The sequence below is a fragment of the Mobula hypostoma genome, chromosome X1, assembly GCF_963921235.1.
Source record: "Mobula hypostoma chromosome X1, sMobHyp1.1, whole genome shotgun sequence".
NCBI lineage: Eukaryota > Metazoa > Chordata > Chondrichthyes > Myliobatiformes > Myliobatidae > Mobula > Mobula hypostoma.
Window position 1 is genome coordinate 15,991,977 of NC_086128.1, and position 22,575 is coordinate 16,014,551.

Consider the following 22,575-nt stretch of genomic DNA (forward strand, 5'->3'; position numbering starts at 1 on the left):
AGTTATGCCAAATGACAGGAAAGCACTGGACATTTTAAATCACCACAGTTAGTTGAAAGATAATTGCCGCAGTTAATTTGCGCGCAGCAAAGTCCCAAATAAAAGATGAGACGAATAATCAGTCAATTTGTTCTGGTTGAAGAAATATTGCTTTGACAGAGTCTCCCCACTGAACAGAGCCAAGGGATGTTCAATATCCAGTGCAAGCAGCAAAGAGCTTCATTTTAAAGCTTGCATCTTGAACACTGCAGCACTCCCTCAGAATTCTATCAACCTGGGTACATGCTGAAGATTCGGAATGGGGGTTAAACATGTTCACACAAAATATGCATCATGGGCAATAGTAAATAAAATCCACACTTTAGGTCCTTTAACACCAATTTGCAAAATTTACTGATCATGCTTTACTCAATTTTGGGTTGTAAGTGCCTTATCTAGAACACTAAATTTGCCTTGGAACCATTCATACAGCAAGCAAAAAAAAACTTGCAGATACATATTATTACTAATGTCTTTAGCACAAACACTAAGTAATCTGAGGAAGCCCACCAATACATCTTGAGGATTTCCAACTTAACATCAAAACCCATTAAGCTAGTGAACTCAAAAAGTACTGAAAACTAACTCAACACTTAATGTTCCATGAACCATTGAAGAAAAAGCAAAACTTGAGGGAGAGGTCAGTAGAAGAGGGAGGGGGAAGGGGGAATAGTCTTTTGAGCACGTCTTTCTAAAAGAAAGAATGCGTTCAGATAAATTATCTTTATTGATATTAAGATAGTGGAACAAAGTCTCTACCTTGACAGGGTTGCTGTGACCAATATCACTGTAACAAGGATCCAAGTCTGACACAGTTGAGATAAAACTTCAAACCAAGCAGGAGCACTGCTCTGAAGAATTAATCTCAAAAACAGACAGAAATTTATCTCAGTCCCATTTCATGGCTTCCTGGGAGTGGACAACTTCCATTTAAGATGGCCTTAAATGGTGCCTCCAGTTTTATCAAGTACAGGGTAGAGGGAGACTGGAATGCAGGATTGGGCAGCCTTTGCTTTTCATAATTGTAGCTGAAGCAGCTAAAGAAAAGCAGGGAGAGAAAGGAGAGTGGTCATTCAGAAAATTTAATGTTCTTTCGGAAAATTTTACGCAAGGATGCTTGTTTAGAACACTGAAGCATTGCACCATTACTTTCCCCATTTAGACGATTTATCCTAAAACCAACAGAGCAAACAACTGTTGGGTGACTTAAGAGTACTACCGTCTGTTGGATGTATATCCATTAGAATTTGAGCATTTGGGGTTGAGAAAAGCAAGAGCAGACTTCTGTTCTTCATTTAACTGAATGCTGGTCGAGCCTTCTGTTATGAGGAGCTCTCGGATTAGCTGAATCTGTCGTTCCTTAAATGAAAGAAAGCAATTACTACAAATGGAAAGAGGCACTGGCTTATTAAATTAACTGTCAATGAGGTCACAGATCATGATCATTCATTCACAAAGGCTGGTGAGGACAACATTGCATGATACTGGGAAAGAATTATATTGGAGAAACGGGAGACTAAATGGGGAGAGGAATACTTGAAAATGACCACCATGGTTTTGATTTTAAGATTTTGTTTTAAACTATACAAAGATCTTTTATAGAAATTCAGCCACTTGAAACATGCTCAGCATTTGAATTCGATTACTACCCCTAATTGCCCTTGGACCGAAGATAATATCGTAGCTTCAATTCATGGCATCCCAAGTAAGATGTGCAGGCAGCAGATAACAAAACTCAAGTTCTAAGCTAACACCAAGAAAAAGATGTCGAATTCTACAAGCAGAATAGTAAATCAGCCTGTGACAACACTATGTGAAACGCTTCTGTTCCCGAATTCATTAAAAAAAATAACAAGTATTGCCCATGGTGAAAGGCTTGCCAAGGCTGGAGAGCTCACCTGCTCATCCAAATCGCAAAGCTAAGTTTCAATCAAGACATTTGTGCTTCAGTGCCCCTTTTGTGACATCACATCAGAATCAGGTTTAATACAGGGATGGGCAACCTGTGGCGCATTGGATGATTAGAAGTGGCACATTGCACCCCAGTGATAATAATAAAAAAGTAAGCCTACTCATGCAAAAAGTATTAACCAAAAACCGATCTGTAGAAAAAATCTATAATAGGAATTCAAGTAGCTCAGAGCTAGAAATGGGTTTTACCGAGAATAAATCTAAAACCTAGCAATTATTTTTAGCGATTTTACTATTTCGTGCACATCTTTTGGTGAAAGTTATCTTCTTTCACATTAATGTTTTCAATTTTAAAAATGCCCAATGAGTCAAACAAGGAAAGGACTTTTGTTCTGCAGTCGTTCCATAACTGTTCAATACGTGTTTGATCCTTGTTTGATCCTGAGGCGCCAGGCGTCTGCACCAGTGGTGCGTCGCAGGATTTTGCCCGTCAGATTACAATTGACACTCGTGCGCTACGGAGTTGTGCTTTGTTTGCCTTTTGTGAACATTTGCAGTTTTGTACTTTTTCGAAAATTAAGCCTCGTTTTTACATTCGGTTACCCATCACAGTGTAAAAGCAAAGCAGAAAGTGATAGTAAGCGTGAGTTCAATGAACAGTGGGAAAATGAGTTCTTATTTATAGCAGGTCCATCACACTTTCTCACATAATAGAAGACGTGATCTTAATAGACACTATAAAACACAACATCAGACTGAAATAGAAGGAAAACTGAAGCTAGTGCTTGGGTCTGAGTTACGGAAAGCATATGTGATTAAGAAAAAGGAAGAAATCAAAAGAAGACTATTTTTGTTAAAAGTCTCATTAAGGTAAGTAATGTTTATCTTGTTTTTATATTAAATCAATATAAAATGTAAAAAATGCTAAATATGTCTATGTTAACATTTTTACAAGAATTGAATGGGGGTACAAGAGTTGTATGGCGCATCTGAACTCCTGTGTGAAAAAATTGACGAATGGAACGTAAAAGGTTGGCCACCCCTGGGTGTAATATCACCAGCATATGTTGTGAAATTTGTTAACTTTGTCGATATTTTCATTTAATGTAATATTTACCCTTCTTGTTTTTTCTTCACTGTTTTAATGGAGGTCGGGATTGAGGACGTGATTTTAAGTTTAACTCTGTTTGGTTTCAAGTTAGCCCATTGCTTTGCTTTGCTTTTAGTTAGTTGCACGGTGGGTTTTTTTTTTGGGGTTTTTTTTTTCTTTTTTTTTCCATTGATATATATAAAATTTAGTATACTATTATGTTATCTTGGTTTCTTATGCTTAAATTACATTGTTTGTAGTATTTTCTTTTTGGTATTGTTATCTTTTGGAATTTTATTATACTTTAACATTGTATTAATGTTTATATGGCTTACCTTTTTTGTATACTTACTCAATAAAAAGATTTAAAAAGAAAGAAAGAACTTTGTAGCAGCAGTACAATGCAATACATGATAAATACAGAAAAGAACTGAATTAATGTGTATAATATATATACTGTGTGTGTATATATATATATATATATATATATATATATATACACACACACACACACACATACATATACACACACACACATATATACATATACATATATACATACACACACATACATATACACACACACACAAATTAAGACAAGTAGTGCAAAAACAGAAGAAAATTTGTGAGGTAGTGTTCATGGGTTCAATGCCCATTTATTAATCTGATTGCAAAGGGGAAGAAGCTCTTCCTGAATGACTGAGTGTGATGTGTGCCTTCAGGCTTCTGTTCCTCCTTCCTTACAGTAACAATGAAAAGGCAGCAAGTCCTGGGTGGTGGTGGCGTCGGCGTCCTCGATGATGAGAGCCGCTTTTCTGAGGCACCACTCCTTTAAGATATCTTACTGCAGAGGCTAGTACTCATGATGGAGCTGACTAATTTTATAACTCTGCAGTTTCCTTCGACCCTGGCCCCCCCACCACCCCATACCAGACGGTGATACAGCATCTCAGAATGCTCTCCACGGTACATCTGAAGAAGTTTGAGTATCTTAGATGACAAACCAAACCTCCTCTGCCTCTTGATGAAATATAGCTGCTGACTTGCCTTCTTTATAGCTGCATCGATAGGTTGGGACCAGGTTAGATCCTCAGATGTATTGACACCCAGGAACTTGAAATTGCTCACTCTCCACTTCTGATCCCTCTACGAGGATTGGTTTGTGTTCCCTCATCTCACCCTTTCTGAAGCCCACAATTATCTTTTTGGTCTTACTGATGTTCAGTGCAAGGTTGTTGCTGTGACACCACTCAACTGGCTGGTATATCTTACTCCTGCATGTCTCCTTGTCACTGTCATTTTTGAAAGGGGCAATATTTTTAGCATTTCTGCAGAAAAGAAATATTAACTGCATAGTTTCCATGAAATGGCAGGGTTCCCAGTATATTAGCACCATGACATTCAATGAATAGCAAGGCCTTGGTCACAATTGGCAGGTGGCCGTTGAGCACACACATCACAGCATTGACCGTTACTCATGAAGAGGTCACCTTGTTATGCCTCACTCCACTGTGGTTCTTTATCAGAAACTAGGTGGATGATGTAACAGGTCTACCCTCCAGAACCATTGTTGCTGGGTATATAGAAGAAATGTTTGACAGCAGAGGCACAATTCACCTGTCTTGGGCACCTAGTAGTGAGGCAAACAGCTCAAATATAACACTTGCAAAATCTCAATGGAATTGCAGAGTTCTTCCAATAAAACCTGGTAAAGGATACATAGCAAGCCCAAGATGACGTTTGTCAGATGTTGGAAAAAGTGACCATGTTTACCGCCTTTGTGACGGCATAATCCTATTTAATTTGGTCTCCAGATACAAGGAAGCCAAAGGAAATCCCTCCATATTGACACTTGACATTTGCTGTACAATTCAGGACACTTTGGCAAGTCTCCTAACTCTGTAGAAAGTAATTACATTCCCCATCTCCCCATTCACCATCTCTACATTTTCAGCAAGCAGTCCATTCGATTGAACAATAACTATATATTCTGTAGGTCACTCTCACTAAGAAAGCCTTTCCTCTGTGTACAGCCTCATCAAGTTGGATGTTGAAAAAGAAATAGAAGACTCCATTTTGCAGTGAATGGAGTGAGACGCATTTTTCACCATGGCTCTACTTTTTATATCTTACATTCCACTGATAGATCCGTTTTAAGTTTGAAAATTCACTATTTTTGTTGAAGGATATGATTTAACTACAATGGCAGGAAGTCAATCCGGTATTGAATTGAGAGGCGGCAAGATCCTTCCCGAAACGGAACAAACAAATCGGAGGAACTTTCTGCTTTAGAAAGAATACTCTCTTCAATAAAAGATATGAAACTGGAATTCGGTCCGCTTAATACTAAGATTGATAAACTGATGGATGCTAACGGAAAGCTTGAAAAATCTATGTCTACTGTTTAAGAATCTTTGAAGAATTTGGAATTTCAATTTCAGACGCTCAAGCAGACTACTCATCGAATTGAGAGGGAACAGGAGTTATTCAGGCAAACTATTAATGAGCAAGAATTGAAGATGTCATCTATGGAAAAGAAAATTAATGAAGTTACTTTGGAATTATCAAGAACGAAGAAAAAAACAATTGATTTAGATAACAGAATGTGCAGGAGGAATTTACGTATATTGGGCTTGCCTGAAAATACTGAAACTGGTGACCTGTTAAAGTTCTTTTCAGAAATGCTATATTCACTTTTTAGCTAGATTCTTGAAGTGAACCCTGTACTCGATAGAGTTCATCGAATCCCACGATCTGAGCCCTCACCCGAACTGCGTCCACGACCACTGATATTATGCCTACACTATTTTACAACCAAAGAAACTACACTCCAAGAGGCAAGAAAAAGGGGTAAGCTAATCTACAATGCAACAGAAATTCGTGCAGTGGAGGACTTTGCTCCTGAGATTTTTGCCAAAAGAAGGAAATACCGGGAAGTGATGGTTGAATTATATAAAATAAAATGTGGCCTGTCGCTCCGTTATCCGGCACGTTTGATAACTTTTTCGCCTGACTCTCAGCCACAAAAGATTAACTCTTCAGATGAAGGTTGGGAATTTATTAAGGGGTTTAAGTCTATGTTGAATGCAACTTGAACAGGCAATCCCGAGCTGGGAGATGTTTATAGATGCTTTGAGGAAAGTCTGTTCTACGTTTTATAGATGTCCGTACAGGACTTGCTTGATATAATTTTTTTAAATTTGTTAATAGTTAGTATACATCTATAGTTGCTTTGAAGAAAGTCTGTTCCACATTTTATGGATGTCTGCACAGGACCTGGTTGATTTAATTTTTTTCTTACTTGCCTTAATATTAATATAGCTCTGGGCTTGAGATATATATACACACACATACACACATTTTTTTTTTTTTACTTTTTTTCCTATGACTTGCAAGTTTTTTTCAAACTTCAGTTGTAATATATTATTTGCTTGGATTTATCCTTTTCTGAATATATGATTAATGTACTTTAGATGAATTTAAGATGGCCGTCGCCAACTACATTTTAACTATTGTTAGACATAATATTACAATATTTGAAATTTGTTCATCTCTTTTATTATGTCTACAATCAGTGGTGTAAACATATAACTTTGTTAATATAGCTGCAAAGTGGAGATTGGGGTTAGGGTCACAGGTTAGCATGCTATCCTTCTATTGGATGGCTTTTCGGTCTTTGGGGGAAGAGTGGTGGGACCATTAGAATAGTTTTTTTTCCTCGACTGGGCAGCTCTGAGAGGTTACACCTTGTATCAATCATGTCGTCTCTTCTGGTCAAGTCAGTGCTGTTTTTTCCTTTGGATCTAGTTTGCGCTTGCACAGTAGCTTTCTTTATAAAATTTTAAATTAAACCTTAAATGTGGATGCTAATAAATTAATATAATTTCTTGGAATTTGAATGGCATGAATCATCCCATTAAGTGTAAAAAGATTTTTAAGAAATTAAAAACACTTCATGCGGATATTATTTTCACGCAAGAAACTCGTACGGAGACAGGATGAAAATTGCTTTTTTAAATTCTGGAAGAGACCTTTATATCATTCTTTATCAATAAATAAAATTAGAGGGGTAACTATTTTCGTTAACTCCAAAATCCCTTTTGTACATGTTACTGATTTGATTGGAAGATATTTAATTGTCACTGGTTTGCTATGTGGTCAAAAGGTGGCTTTGGTGTGTGTCTATGCACCTAATCTAGACAGTCCTGAATTTTTTAAGAAGCTATTTTCCGCACTCCCGAATCTAAATGAATATAAGTTGATTATGGGCGGTGACTTTAACTGTTGTCTTAACCCGTCGATTGACAGGTCGTCAACCAATCCGTTGCTTCCTAATAAAGCGGTGACTTGTATTAATTCTTTTCTATTAGAATATGGTTTGGTTGACATTTGGAGATACAAGCACCTTAATGATGAAGATTTTTCTTCCCCCCCCCCCACATGTACATCATAAATATTCAAGAATTGATTTTTTTTTCCCTCGATACACGATTGCTGTATTCCGTTGCTGATAGTGCATACAATGTCACTGCGTTGTCGATCACACACCTTTGAAATTAACTTTGAGGCTTTCTGATAATATTTTGAAAATGTCACAGTGGAGACTGAATCCCATATTGTTACAAGATCCAACTTTTGTTAGTTTTATCAAGGAGCAAATTTCTTCATTTTTTGAATTTAATACATTAAATCCTTTCTTAGGGGACAGATAATTTCATATTCAGCAGGCTTAAGAAGGAAAACCAAAGCGGAACTTTTAGTGATTGCTAATAAAATTAAAGAGATAGATAAAGCGTATTCAGTAAGACCTAGTGAAGATCTATATAAGGAACGGGTTGAACTCCAAACACAGCATGATCTGCTTTTGACCTTTCCCATTGAGCAGCAACTTTTTAAATCCAAAAGTCAATTTTATATACGTGGCGATAAATCAGGTAAATTGCTGGCTGGTCAGTTGAAGGCATATATGGTCAGAACACAGATTTTGAAAAGACATAGACCGGGTAGAACTGAAACATTAAATCCTCATGAAATTAATAAGATATTTATGGATTTCTATTCTAATCTTTATAAATCTGAATTTTCTGATAATATTATCTTTATGAACAGATTTTTGCAAAAATTAAATATACCTAAAATTTCTATTCAAGATATTAACACATTAAATGTGCCTATTAAACAAGAGGAAATAGCTAGGGCTGTATCCTCTATGCAACTAGGGAAAGCTCCGGGACCAGATGGATATACAGTGGAACTTTATAAGACTTTTACTGAAATGCTTACATCACATCTATGTCAAACTTTCACTGATTCTATATCCTCTGGGAATCTCCCGAAAACTTCTTGAGGCATCAATCTCATTGATTCCTAAAAAAGGAAAAGATCTATCTGAATGCGTCTCCTACAGACTGATTTCCTTACTGAATGTGGGACTTTAAAATTCTCTCTAAGTTTCTGCTAATAGGCTTGAGAATATTTTGCCTACTGTTATTTCAAATGATCAAACTGGATTTATTAAAAATAGGTATTCACATTTTAATATTCGAAGATTGTTAAATATCATTTATTGTCCCTCGTTTGAAGAATCTGAATGTATTGTCTCTCTTGATGCAGAGAAAGCCTTTGATAGGGTGGAATGGCCTTATTTATTGCAGGTTTTGGAGAGATTTAATTTTGGTCTGGGATTTATTTCCTGGATCAAACTGATCTATCAAGCCCCGAAGGCTGCGGTTATAACTAACAATCAAAAATCTCCTTATTTTAGACTATGTAGAGGAACCCATTAGGGTTGCCCTCTTAGTCCTTTATTATTTAATTTGGCTTTAGAACCACTTGCTATCGCTCTTAGGGATTCCAACTTTGTTCAGGGTATTAAGAAAGGGGATAAAGTACATAAGGTTTCGTTGTATGCAGATGACTTATTAGCTCACATTTCAGACCCCAGGAAATCCATTCCTTCTATGTTATCCATATTTACTGAATTTAGTACTTTCTCTGGATACAAGTTAAATTTACATAAAAGTGAATTATTTCCTATTAATAATTATTCAGATCAATATGATCAAATACCTTTTAATATCAAATTATTTTACCTATCTTGGTATTAAAATTACTAAAAATTTTAAAGACTCATAAATATAATTTTCTTCCTTTAATTGAATATACACAACAAACGCTTTCCAAATGGTCATCTATGACGATGTCATTAATTGGTCGAATAAATGCTATAAAAATGACAATTCTACCGAAATTTTTATACACGTTTCAAGCTGTTCCATCCTTTGTCCCGAAAACGTTTTTTGATAGACTAGATTCTATAATCTTATCATATATCTGGAATAATAAAAGCTCTAGATTGAGTAAGCCTTTACTGTAAAGATTTAAAAAAAGATGGTAGCTTGGCTTTACCAAACTTTAGATTCTGTTACCGGGCAATTAATATTCATTATATTACTTTTTGGATTCACTGTATAGATAACCAGGACTGTCCTTCATGGTTGGACCTGGAGGAGAACTCAGTAAAGGGGTTCTCTTTGGCTTCTTTACTGGGAGCTCCTCTTCCCTTTTTGTTTTCTAAGATGGGTAGACAGGATCTTAGTCCCATTATTAGACATATATTAAAAATTTGGTTTCAGTTTCGCAGATCTTTTGACTTAAATAACTTTGTTCTTTCTATTAATATCCATGTTAACTTTTTTTTAAACCATCAATTTTAGATAAGGCCTTTTTAACATGGAATACTAAGGGAATTATTGTTTTTAGAGGATTATTTAATGTCTTTTTCTCAGCTAGTGGACAAATATGATTTATCTAATGAACAATTTTTTAGATATTTACAAGTTAGGGTTTTTTTAAAAAAAAACGCGATTTGTTACCGAATTACCCATTTGCTCATTTACCAAATATGATAGATGTTATCTTTCAGCTTAAACCATTTCAAAAAGGATTGATAGCCATCATATATAAACGGCTATTGAATTTACGAATGATGTCTAATGATAAGGTTAAATGTGCTTGGTAATTGGAACTTAAAGAGTCACTTTCAGATAATCAATAGAATAAAATTTGTCATTTAGTTAATAATTCATCTATTTGTGCCCGTCACTCCTTGATTCAGTTCAAGGTAGTGCACAGGGCTAATATGTCAAAAGATAAACTAGCGCATATTTTTTCTAATACAAATCCTGCTTGTGATAGATGCAACACTGAGGTGGCCATTTTAACTCACATGTTTTGGTCCTGCATAAAGTTAAATAATTTTCGGAGAGATGTTTTTAGAACGTTATCAGAAGTCATAGGTTTATCTTACGGCAATCTTTGGGATTATTCCAACGGAAGCAGGAAACATTCCTGCTTCTGCTCAACGCATGATAGCTTTCTCAACTTTATTGGCTAGAAGAGCTATTCTATTGTACTGGAAAGATCCCAATCCATCTACTGTTTTTTTTGGCTCTCCTCCGTTATGTCTTGTTTAAGTTTGGAGAAAATAAGGAGTCAGATGTTTGATACATCTTTTAAATTTGAGCAAATTTGGCGACCTTTTATTCAATATTTTCATGTGATTTAATCAGAAGGATTTTCCCTTTTTTAAAAACTGTATCCTCAAAATGGACTGCCTAGTCCCCCCCTTTTTTTTTTGGTTTTAGGTTAGTTTAGTGGTTTTTCTTCCCCCTCAATAACAGGAAATCTTAAGCCTTTTTTTTCTATGAACTGTTAAGAGGAGAAGTGGTTCTTTTCTCTCTTTATATTAGCTTAATACTATATATGATTTTGACAGTGTGTATTCCTTTGTTTGTACTATTATTGAAATATATATTTGAGATAACCTCTCCTTTGGTTTGTATTTATCCTTATTCTTTTAAATCAATAAAGTAAGATTGAAAGAGAAAGAGAGAAAGCAAGCTGTATTATAAAATTGGGCAAGGCCCAGCATCAACATTGTACCTCAAGTTTTGCATGCACTGTTGCAATATTTTCTAAGTGCCACCTATGTAGTCAAAGAACACCCTGGGTCCAGTAAACCTTGGCATTATTTAGACTGGATTCTTGCTGCAGCCAGCTTAAAAAAATGTAGCACTTCAGAGTATCTTTCATTAGATATTCCACTGTAAAGAAAAGCATTTCACTTATATTAAACAAAATCTGACTTTCAGACTAGAGCTCTAAAAATATTTTTTTTAATCATTTGAGAAGTTCACATAGTTTTCATAATACACTTGACCCAACAGAAACATGCTGATATTTATGCTCTACAAACTTTCTCCCACTGCAGATATTCCTTAAATATCAAATAACAATCAAAAACTTGCAAAAATCCCAAGGGAAAAAATAAATGCCTGCAGACCCATTGTTTGAAATTTTCAAAACTAAATTCCAGGAAAGCACCAGAAGATTGAAAACAGGCAATGTGACTTTCTTGCTTTAAAAAGTAAGGAAGACAGAAGACAAGCAACTTGAGGTTAGTTCGTTTAACATCTATTGTTGGCACGAGGCAAGAGTTAAATATTCAAGAGGAAACATTTAGGAAAACTGAATATAATCAAAGCTGGGGTACTATGAAAGGTAAACTTCTTTTGACAAATTTGCTCAAACTCTTTTGAGGATGTAACTGGGACAGTTGAGAGGGGAACTTGCAGATGCAGTACATTTAGATTTCCAAAAGACATTTGACAAGGTGCTATATATGAGGCTGGTGCATTCATTAAAAGCCAAGGTATTAGAGAAAATGTATTAGCATGGATTGAAAACTGGCTGTTATACAGAAAAACAGTAAGAATAAATGTGTCCTGTTCAACCTTGAGGGATTTAACTAGTGGAGTATCCCAGGGATTGGTCCTTGGCTAATTAATGACCCAGAGGAGGGAAATGAGGACATTTGCAGGATCACAAAGGCATAGAGATAGATTGAGTGACTGGGTAAAAGCTGGCAAATTAACTTGAATATGTGGAAGTGTGAAGGCATGCACATGGATAAGAGGAATCAAAGGTCAGGTTACCATCTAAATGGAGAGAGATTGTAAATAAGTTCGGATGGATCTAATGCTCGAGTGCATGAATCACAAAAAGTCAAGGCAACAAACAATATGTTGGCCATTAATGCAAAGGGATTGGAGTTTAACAATGGGGGAGGTTTTGTTACCATTTTCTGGAGTGCTGGTAAAGCCATACTTAGAATATCATGCACTAAATGTTCCCCTTAGCATAAAAAAAATAGTAGCATTAGAGGGGCATAAGTGAGAAAGAAAAGAGGCCAGTCATTTAAAAGTGAGGAATATTGAAATTTTCTCTTGAGTGTGTGGTAAACTATATATAGTAACTGGATTACCTGTCTGGACACACCCCTCTGCTGACTACCCCTGTGGCTCCTCCCGGTAATTTCTCCCTGCTCCTCCCCCTCAGACCAGGGGCAGACACTCAGCATGGAGGTCACGTCTTACTGCGAATAAAAGCCTTTCACTATTTACCCTACTTCAGTCTTTTGGAATTACTGAAGGAGCTTCAGAGTGAGTGGTGAATTCCCAGAATTTTCTGATCTCCCAGGGGCAATGGAGGCATACCAGATTTAAGGTGGAAATAAATATTTCAAACATCAAGGAACATAAACCTAGAGCTTTATGTGATGCCTATTCACTTTCAAGGAAAATGCAGCTTTTGGGGTTGGTACTTTGCCATTAACTAAAGAAAGCACATCATGTGCTCATCTATTCTATGATACTTACAGCTTTAATACTGATCAGACTACTGGAATAATTAGCTGTGCTTACTTGACACCACATCCAAGGTGATACTCAGCTCCAGATTAGTTCCATAGAACCCACACCACACTGCACCTAAATAGTTTATTTTAAAAAAGCGAGACTTTATTAACCTACATCATTACTTAGTGATTTCTTTCTGTAACCCATTAAGATACATCTCCAGAACAGTAATGGAAATTTCCTAGCAAATATATCACAGGGAAATGGTGTCTATTAGAGTAGAAGCACCCATCTATATTCACACTGTAAAGCATCAATTTCGTGTACAGGGAAGCAGAAGGGATGTCAATAGCATTAAAACATTTTGATTTTTAAAAATTGTTTGTGCAAGTATAGCTACATAAATCTCAACAGAAATCATCTGTAGAAAGGACAGAAGGTCTAATTTGCTGTCAATAGCCAAATACAAAAAATTCAAATCCAAAACACTAACTTTACAATCATCAGCATGATTGCTGTTGACTGCTTAATAGTTAGAGAAGTTGACTTTTTAAGTTTTATTTCCAGTAATTGTAGGTTGTGTTTCCTTTCAATTTTTCTGAGGCAGACAAAGTGAGGTGACAATAGCAACAGCATGTAGCAGTAACAGCCTTCATCTCTCCAATTATGAAGTTAATGGGAAAATTAAGATAGAAATTGCATTCATTTTAACAATCATCATGTCTTCAGGCCATCTTAAAGTGGTCAAAGCAATATTGCTTTGGTAAATACAAGAGCCATTTTGCATTCAGCAAATGCAATTGTCAATGCGAAGCTATCATTGAATGAACGTTGAATGTAGTCTGGATGTTAGAACTTATTTATTTTGGAGATACAGCATGGTAACAGGTCCTTCTGGCCCAAACGAACCCACGCTGGTCAATTATACCCACGTGACCAATTAACCTACTAACCTGTATATATCTGGAATACCAGAAGAAACTGGAGCACGCAGAGGAAGCCCATGCGGTTATTGGAAAAATGTACAAACTCCTTACAGCGGCGGAAATGAACCTGGGTCACTGCCACTTTAACAGCAGCACGTTAACCACGTCAGTACCTGTACCACCTATGGTTCCTTGGTCTTTGAACAATACAGTGAAAGCTGAACAAGCATATTCACGTTTTACTTAAGGGAAACAAAGTTATGCTTAGTACGCAGTACTGCATTGCAGTGCCATCCAATATCAAGGCTTCTGTTTCAATCAGGTTGGAGTGTTATCAAGCAAGTCAAGTGTGTAGAAGTTGTGAAATGGGTCAGGGAAATATGCAAAGAACGCTGCTCCAATGCTTAAAACCTCAGCCAGATAGAATTACACGAACATGTGACAAAACAAGGCCCATGATGCAAGACTTTTGGCCTTTGAGCAAATTGAAACTTGCATTATCCACGCACAAACATTCAAGAGGTCTGTGCAAGATAACCAGACTGCACGCAAAGAATCCAGCAAAATGTGACTTGCTGACATACTGCAGAATATATTAACACTTTGTGAAGCTCATTCATACTCCATAGTCTACAATTAGACTTGGGTCCAGTAATGTTACTGTGGACATATTGACCATGTGGTTTTATTGTGTGCAACTTTAATGGGAGAAAGAAGTTGGACGTTCCACAGTAAATGTCCTGAAACCTCAGTCTTTTCACCATCCACAAGGCACAATAGGAATCTAATGGAATCCACACCTCTTTACTGGATAAGTGCCAGTCCATTACCACCCAGGATAAAGCAGCCTACTTCAGTGAAACCACATCCACCCTCCCAACAGTATCTAGAAGATGCACTGCAGCGACTTGCCAAGGTTTCTTCAATGCTGCATTCCAAAATTGCGACTTCTAATACCAAAGACAAGGATAGAAGAAGCACGAGAATTCTGCCAGCTCCATGACACATACCACCTGGAACTGGAAGTATATTGCTGATCCTTGTTCATAGCTGGGTCTACATATTAGAACTCCATTCTCAAAAACACAATGGAAGCACCGTCAAGGAATTACAGTGGTATAAGCTCACCACTAAATTCAAAGGCAATGCAGTATGGACATCAATGCTGACCTTGCCAATTACACCTACCTCTCACGAAGGCGAAAAAATTGCTACCACATATTTAATTTAAATATACACTCAGTGTATGTTCATGGTCTTCTGTTGCTGTTACCCATACACTTCAAGGTATGATGTGTTCTTCTGCACAACATTGTTGTAATGTGTGGTTATTTGAGTTACTGCCAGCTTCCTTTCGGCTTAAACCAGCCTGGCTATTCTCTTCTGATCTCTCTCATTAACAAGTTTTTCACTGTTCACTGGGCTTGCTTTTTGTTTTCACACCACTCTCTGTAAACTCTAGAGACTGCTGTATGTGAATATCCCAGGAAATCAGCAATTTCTGAGATACTCAAACCACCCTGTCTGGCACCAACAATCATTTCATGGTCAGTCACTTAGATCACATTTCTTCCCCATTCTGATATTTCGTCTGAACAAATGAACCTCTTGATCATGTCTGCATGCAGTTGTGCATTGAGTTGCTGCCGCATGATTGATTAGATTATTGCATTAACGAGCAGGTGTACTGGTGTACCTAATAAAGTGGCCACTGAGTGTAAGCGTTTTGGTGCAAGGTGGTGGACAAAGGTAAGAGCAAATTTTTAAAAATCTCAAATCGTCACAGTAAAACACTAAGTGCAAAGCTGCTTCAATGTTACACGCACCTATGCATCTAATTGCTAATTGTGTACAAAGGAAGAAGCCCATAGCCGTTTGAACTGATAGTTTAAAAACAAAATTTACAATCGCACATACCAGCCGCTCACACTCGGTTTCTGCCTTCTGACGACGTTTCATCTCCGTGTCAACCTGGTTACGAGCATGCTTCAGCTTGACATCAAGGGCACTCCGCTCTGTTTCAGCTTTCGTTAGGCGCTCTGTAGCACATGACAGTTCCAGCTGAGACTTTTGCCACAGTCGTCGACACTCTTCAAAGCTTTTAGCTAACTGAATGAATTCTGCAAGGAAACAACCACAGATATAACTGTTATCTTTTTTTGAAAAAAGAAAAAGGTTTTGCCAAATTCAAAATTACCTTCTATAAATAAGAAACTTAGTACAATGATGTGTTGATGGAAATCTGGCATCAAAGCCATCTGAAATCTAACCGTACATACATCACTTGGATGGTATACTGTACAAATCATCCTTTGTCTTTCTGCATTTGACTCAAGTTTATAACGCCAATTCTATTCCTTGAACTTTTCAAACCTAGCTACTCAAAAAGGTCTACACGTGGGGTCGTTCCAGTTCACAGATCCAAAGTGAGTAGAGCCATGAACAGATATATTCAAGTCACCAGGGTCCAAAAATTTCGAGGAGAAACCCTGCCATGTACACAGTAGAAAAAAGTTTTTTTCAGGTGGGATGGGGAATGATTATTGAAACAAAATTTATAGCTGGCTTGAAAACCAATACATTGATGAATGCGAGCACATCAAGTCGGAGCACTACACAAGCACACTGGGACAATGGGAGTCATTTAGTTTAGACAAATGTGAAGTCCAGCAATAGCCAGAGAAATGTGTGTTTATTAACTGCATTCCACTGTTGATCAGACATGAAGGACCAAGTAGAAGAGAAATCTCTGAATCAAGCAGGAATGTGTACGTCAGACAGAGAATCAGCCATGAATTTGCTGAAGGCAGTCATTCTCAAGGAACCTTACAGCTTATTTTTGGTCATACTACTTCTGTTCTTAAGACACGAGAAAGTTACTGATATATTGATAAACAATTTAATAGACGTTGCAAACATATTTACCTGCCATGAACAAAAACAATGAGACGAGAGATGAGAAATATTAATTACATTTTCAAAATAACAAATTACTATATCTTGAAGGGATTACAGGGTTTCACAGCGCACTAAACCAGAATGGAATCCATCTCACTGAATGACACAACATATTTTCCACTTAAAGATACACAATTACACTGGTCACTACCATATTTCATTATGACCAAAGGAAAACATGCTTACGGGGTTCAATTCCTTCATTTAATACTTCCATCTGTCTGAGCATCTGTTCGAATATGTCACGCAGAGTCACCATTGTGGATTCGATTATCCTGAAATTAAAACATTCACGTTACAAAGCAATACAACCACAACAATGATGCAGCTTTCACTATGAAATACCTTCACACACATATTAGGATCATAAGGAAAGCAAACAAAGAGTCGGGTCTTAGAAATAATATTTACTGGGTTAATGGGTCAATATACTTAAGTTTCCCAGAAGGCATTTGATAAGGTGCCACAAAGAATTACAAAACATTCTTTGTAATTCTCAGTGTTGGAGACAATGACATGCATAGAAGATTGGCTGGTAAACTGGAAACAAATGGCATTTCTTTTTTTGATCGGCAAGCTACAATGAGTGGGTGGGATAAATGCTGGGGTCTCAAATTTTACGATTTATATAAGGCATGGCTGCTAAACTTTCTGATGACACAATAGAATATGACAATTATTTTATTTTATTTTTTTTTAAAAAGGAAGAGTAGGTCAAGTCTCCATCATTCACAGTATATCTCTGAATTCCCTTAACACCCAGAAACCTATCAACCCATGTTGAATTAACTGAATAACACTCTGGATCGAGAATTCTACAGGTTCACTAGTATCTGCAAAAATAAATTTCTCATCTTAGCCCTAAGTGGGCTGACGCTACATTTTAGACCTCAGCCAAAGGAAACATTCTCCCTATGTCCAGTCTGTAGGAATTTTACAAGATTCAATGAGGTTGCCTCTCATTACATTTACTAATAATCTCACCTAGTTTTGCATTGACTACAAACTCAGAAATATGGCATTTGGTTCCCACAGCTGAATTAATATAGATTGTGAATAGCTGAGGCCCAACCAATTATCCTGGCAGTATCCCACTAGTTAAAGTCCAAGGAATGATTGTTTTCTTCTCTGATAACTGATTTTCAGCCCATCACTATATTATTCAACTTGATTGCTCCACAGGAGGTTGGCCAATCGAAAATGCAAAAATACTACATCCATTAGTTTTAATTATTCTGCATCCTCAAAGAACTCCAGTAGATCATAACAGGATTTCAATTTATTTTGCTGTAAATGGATACCAACTCCACTCAGTCCTGTTATTCCATCATTTCCCTACCACTAACATTAGGATAGCCCACAATGCAAGCTGTGAAGACATAGGGGCTTCAGAGGGCAAGATTAGACAATAGTTGCAGGAGTAGGCCATTCAGCCCTTTGAGCCAGCACCGCCATTCACTGTGATCATGGCTGATCATCCACAATCAGTAGCCCGTTCCTGCCTTCTCCCCATATCCCTTGACCCCGCTATCTTTAACTCTTTCTTGAAAGCATCCAGAGAATTAGCCTCCACTGCCTTCTGAGGCAGAGCATTCCACAGATCCACAACTCCCTGGGTGAAAAAGTTTTTCCTCAACTCCGTTCTAAATGGCCTACCCCTTATTCTTAAGCTGTGGCCTCTGGTTCTGGACTCCCCCAACATCGGGAACATGTTTCCTGCCTCTAGCGTGTCTAATCCCTTAATAATCTTATATGTTTCAATCAGATCCCCTCTCATCCTTCTAAATTCCAGTGTATACAAGCCCAGTCGCTCCAATCTTTCAACATATGACAGTCCCGCCATCCTAGGAATGAACCTCGTGAACCTACGCTGCACTCCCTCAATAGCTAGAATGTCCTTCCTCAAATTTGGAGACCAAAACTGCACACAATACTCCAGGTGTGGTCTCACCAGGGCCTTGTACAACTGCAGAAGGACCTCTTTGCTCCTATACTCAACTCCCCTTGTTATAAAGGCCAACATGCCATTAGCTTTCTTCACTGCCTGCTGTACCTGTATGCTTACTTTCAGTGACTGACGAACAAGGACACCCAGATCTCATTGTACTTCCCCTTTTCCTAACTTGACACCATTCAGATAGTAATCTGCCTTTCTGCTCTTGCCACCAAAGTGGATAACCTCACATTTATCCACATTAAACTGCATCCTCATCTAAATCATTAATGTATATTGTAAATAGCTGCGGTCCCAGCACTGAGCCTTGCGGTACCCCACTAGTCACTGCCTGCCATTCTGAAAGGGACCCGTTAATCACTACCATTTCCTGTCTGCCAACCAATTTTCTATCCATGTCAGTACCCTACCCCCAATATCATGTGCTCTAATTTTGCCCACTAATCTCCTATGTGGGACTTTATCAAAGGCTTTCTGAAAGTCCAGGTACACTACATCCACTGGCTTTCCCATGTCCATTTTCATAGTTAGGTTAAATAAGTGGGCAAAAATCTTGCACATGAAGGGCTAATGTGGGAAACTGTGGAATGCCCAATTTGGTAGGGAAAAAAAATAAGAAATGGTGACAGACTGCAGAGGGATCAGTGTGTTCTCATGCAAGAATGCAGGTAAAGCGGGAAAGCTGAAAGAATGTTTGGGAGGGGAATTGCACACCAGGTGTTAGGCTTTAATTGGAAAGAATATTGATGAGGCCATTGCTGGAGTACTATGTACAGATGTGTCTTCGATTTAAGACCTTTTTCTTTCAGATAGTGTCTTTTAACTCTTTTCTTTAAAAGGTCAGTGCAAGGAAAGTTTTGAATATTTTTATAGTAGGTGTAAATACCTAGATACTTGACAAGGATACCACAGTTAAGTGGAAATGCAGAGTTAAGATTACAACCAGACCAGTCAATGGTGGGGCAGTGTTAAAGTGCTTGCTGCTGTACCTAATCTCTATTCTTCAAAAGAATTCATTTTCAAACAATTACACAAAACCGTCAATAAAATGAAATTCTTGCTTCCTGCTATCTCCCTCATCTGCTGGAAATCAACAATTAGCTAGAAATCACAAACTCAAGATAGTCTGTAAATTTTTAACTGAATAAAATAACTGCAGATCTTCCCCTGAAAAAATATTATAATATGGCTGACTTCTAAAAGTTGAAGATCACAGCTGTTCAATATCAACATCCTCAGATGCAGGAAATCAAGCTGAGGGGCAGGAATGACCAGAACACGACAGTTTTTTTTTGTAAAAAAGTTATTTCAGGTTATTTCCCGCACAATTTCAGCAAACAACTAGATAACACAAATTTGACGAGATCGTAACAAATACGTTAAGATAAACTTTTGCATGATTACAAATAATCAAGCTTTGAGAAATAACTCCCAAAAGTAACAAAAACTCCATATGAACTGGATCGGTTACAACTCTACCAGCAGCACAAAATAATGTGCTCAGTGTATGATTAATTTGTTTTTAAAAAATAGCATCTTACATTTCTTAACAGACAACTCTAGTTTAATAAAAAAAAAATGCTGCCAAAACTTTCAAACTGTATGAAGCAACTGTCAACTGCTCAAATATACAACGGCGCTGAAAGACATTTGGACTGATGCCCAAATTAAATTGCTAACTGATGAGAAACTAAGAACTGGTGTCCCTTACTGAATACGTCACGTGGAAGAAAGATTCAAGTCTGCAACGGACACAGAAACTAAAGTGGTCAGCAAATCCATAAAAGTATTAAGTACTGCATCCAGTGGGATACGTTTGTATCAAAACTAAAAATAAGTATAAACTGAAATTTCCCCAACGCGACAGCAAGAAATTGCCAATTTACGATCACTTTGATGGTATATCCTTTCACCACCTACCCCACCTTCCTTCCTCTGTCCCCCCCCCCAAACAAGCCCTGCCACCTGATATTCACAATAACTCGAGCCCGAATCAAAGACTTATCTGTCAACCAGGTTAAGAAGGTAAATTATGCCGGATTTAGCCAGCAGAGAGGACCAACCCTGCAGTCGCGCTGGTGTGGCTTAACAACGGTCGATAACGAGGAGCCGCCAAGTTATCGCTACAACGGGATGATGGAAGGGAGGGGACGGGGAGCCTGGCGAAGACCGCGGACGCGTTGGCCTTGCCGGTGGTGTGAAAGCAATCACCAACCGAGAAAGTAAAAGGCCAATATACCAGCTACATCTCCCGCCTTGGGACAACAGCCCCGGTAGAGGGAGAAGGTACCGCCAGAAGACTAGCAGCAATCGGATAATTTATAAAAAGATTTTTTTTCCCTCTGCACCCGATCTAACGAAGAGATAACACAATTTCCTTCCATACTCACGACCCGTCTCGGACTCCGCCGCCTGCTACTCTCCGTCCGCTCACTTCTAATACACGGCCAATATTTTTTCGCGGCTCGATTTGAAATCTCTCCAATGGCCAATCAGGGCGATGTTGTTCCTTAGCGCTGTGCATGACGTAATCGCACACTTCCCAGGCGATGTCCGCTAGATGGCGCGAAATTGGCTGCGATGGGGTGAGCGATTTTAGTTTTGTGGATAAAATATTCTGGCAGATATTTAAATTAATTAAGGTTATGGAAAGAGAGCTAAACTGCTTCCGTTGGTGGAGGGAATGTGAAGTAAAAGTGACCAAAATAAAAGAACCAAAAGCAGCAAGAAGAAAAACTTATTCACAAAACAAATGGTCAGGCTCTAAGTGCACTGCTGAGATATTAATGGAAAGGGATTCAAAAGGAAGCTGGATAAGTATCTGAAAGAAAAGTATTCAGGGATATGGGGAGAAGGAGGGTGAGTGGGACTAACTGGGTCTTACACAGTGCTGGAGGCAACTTGATGGGCAAATGGCCTTTCTCTGTAAACATTATGCCATGCCATTATCTGCTGCTCTCCAGCACCCCCCCCCCCCAGCCCCACCACCAGCCTCATCCCCAAACACATTGGGGCAACAGAGCAACAAGAAAAGGGATATGGGTTTGTATATCTGCAGCATAATCCTGGATGTTAGAGCACAATATTATATCCACTTCTGGTTGCCACACCTTTGCAAGGATGTAAATGACTTTGGGAGGGGGGGTGCAGAAATTATATACTACTTTGGCTGCTGGGTTTGTTCTTGGAGCAAGGAAAGTTGAGGGGGAATTTTACAAGGCTTTTTTAAAAATTCATTGGGTGTTAATGTCCCTAGCAACACCTTCATTTATTACCCATCCGGAATTGATGCTGAAAAGGGTAAAAGAGAGGGAAAATGTTCCCACTGGTTCAAAGGCTAGGGGGGGACAGATTTAAAATATTGGCTAAAAGATACGTGATCGGACTGGTTATGATCTGGAATTCACCGTGTGAAAAGGTGGTGCAAGCAGACTCAATCGTTGTCCTCAACAAAAATGCATAGGCATCTGAGAGGATAATTTGCAGAACGATAGCGAAAGGGCAGGGGGAATGTCACTGACATAACAAATCAGTGCATTATTGAAATACAGCTTCCAATTTACACTCAAGATCTCAATATGACAATAACTTGATCACCTACTTTAGGAATGTAAATTGAGGCAGAAACTTTGGCCAGGACATTGAGGATAACTTCCTACTCCTGTATAAAGTAAAACTGGGATTTAAATCCACCTGAAAAAGCAGAGATACTGTCTTGGTTTATATGGAGAGAGCAGGTGAATAGGACCGATGGATTTGAATATCAAAGTGGACTCCTCCTGTGTCATTACAGTTCTGTGATCCAAACAGCAACACCTCTGACATTATGGCCCTCTCTCAAAACTGCAGTGGTGTCAGCCAAAGATCTTTGTGCTGAAGTGTGTGGAGCATGACCTCTGTTACATTTCAATTCCTTATTACAGTACATCCAGAATTTACCTTGATCAGACAATACCAGGATACAATTTCAAATGGCAGTGGGTGGCAGGTTCTGGGCAA

The 22,575-nt window shown here is 38.0% G+C and overlaps 1 protein-coding gene across 2 annotated transcripts in view; it reads right to left on the reverse strand.

Annotated features, from left to right (window-relative positions):
- The window catches only part of racgap1 (Rac GTPase activating protein 1), a 62,032-nt gene extending 41,003 nt beyond the window's left edge, over positions 1 to 21,029 (reverse strand). Inside the window, exons 1-4 of one of the 2 annotated variants that reach the window (XM_063037043.1) lie at positions 20,967 to 21,029; positions 16,809 to 16,897; positions 15,582 to 15,784; positions 1,259 to 1,398 (exon numbers count right to left, since the gene is read on the reverse strand). In XM_063037043.1, the coding sequence (XP_062893113.1) occupies positions 1,259 to 1,398; positions 15,582 to 15,784; positions 16,809 to 16,881 (416 nt within the window). In that variant the 5' untranslated portion in view covers positions 16,882 to 16,897; positions 20,967 to 21,029. Of the gene's footprint in view, positions 1 to 1,258; positions 1,399 to 15,581; positions 15,785 to 16,808; positions 16,898 to 20,962 lie in introns of both variants that reach the window. The other variant, XM_063037044.1, reaches the window with a different exon arrangement.
- Positions 21,030 to 22,575: the final 1,546 nt, after the last annotated feature.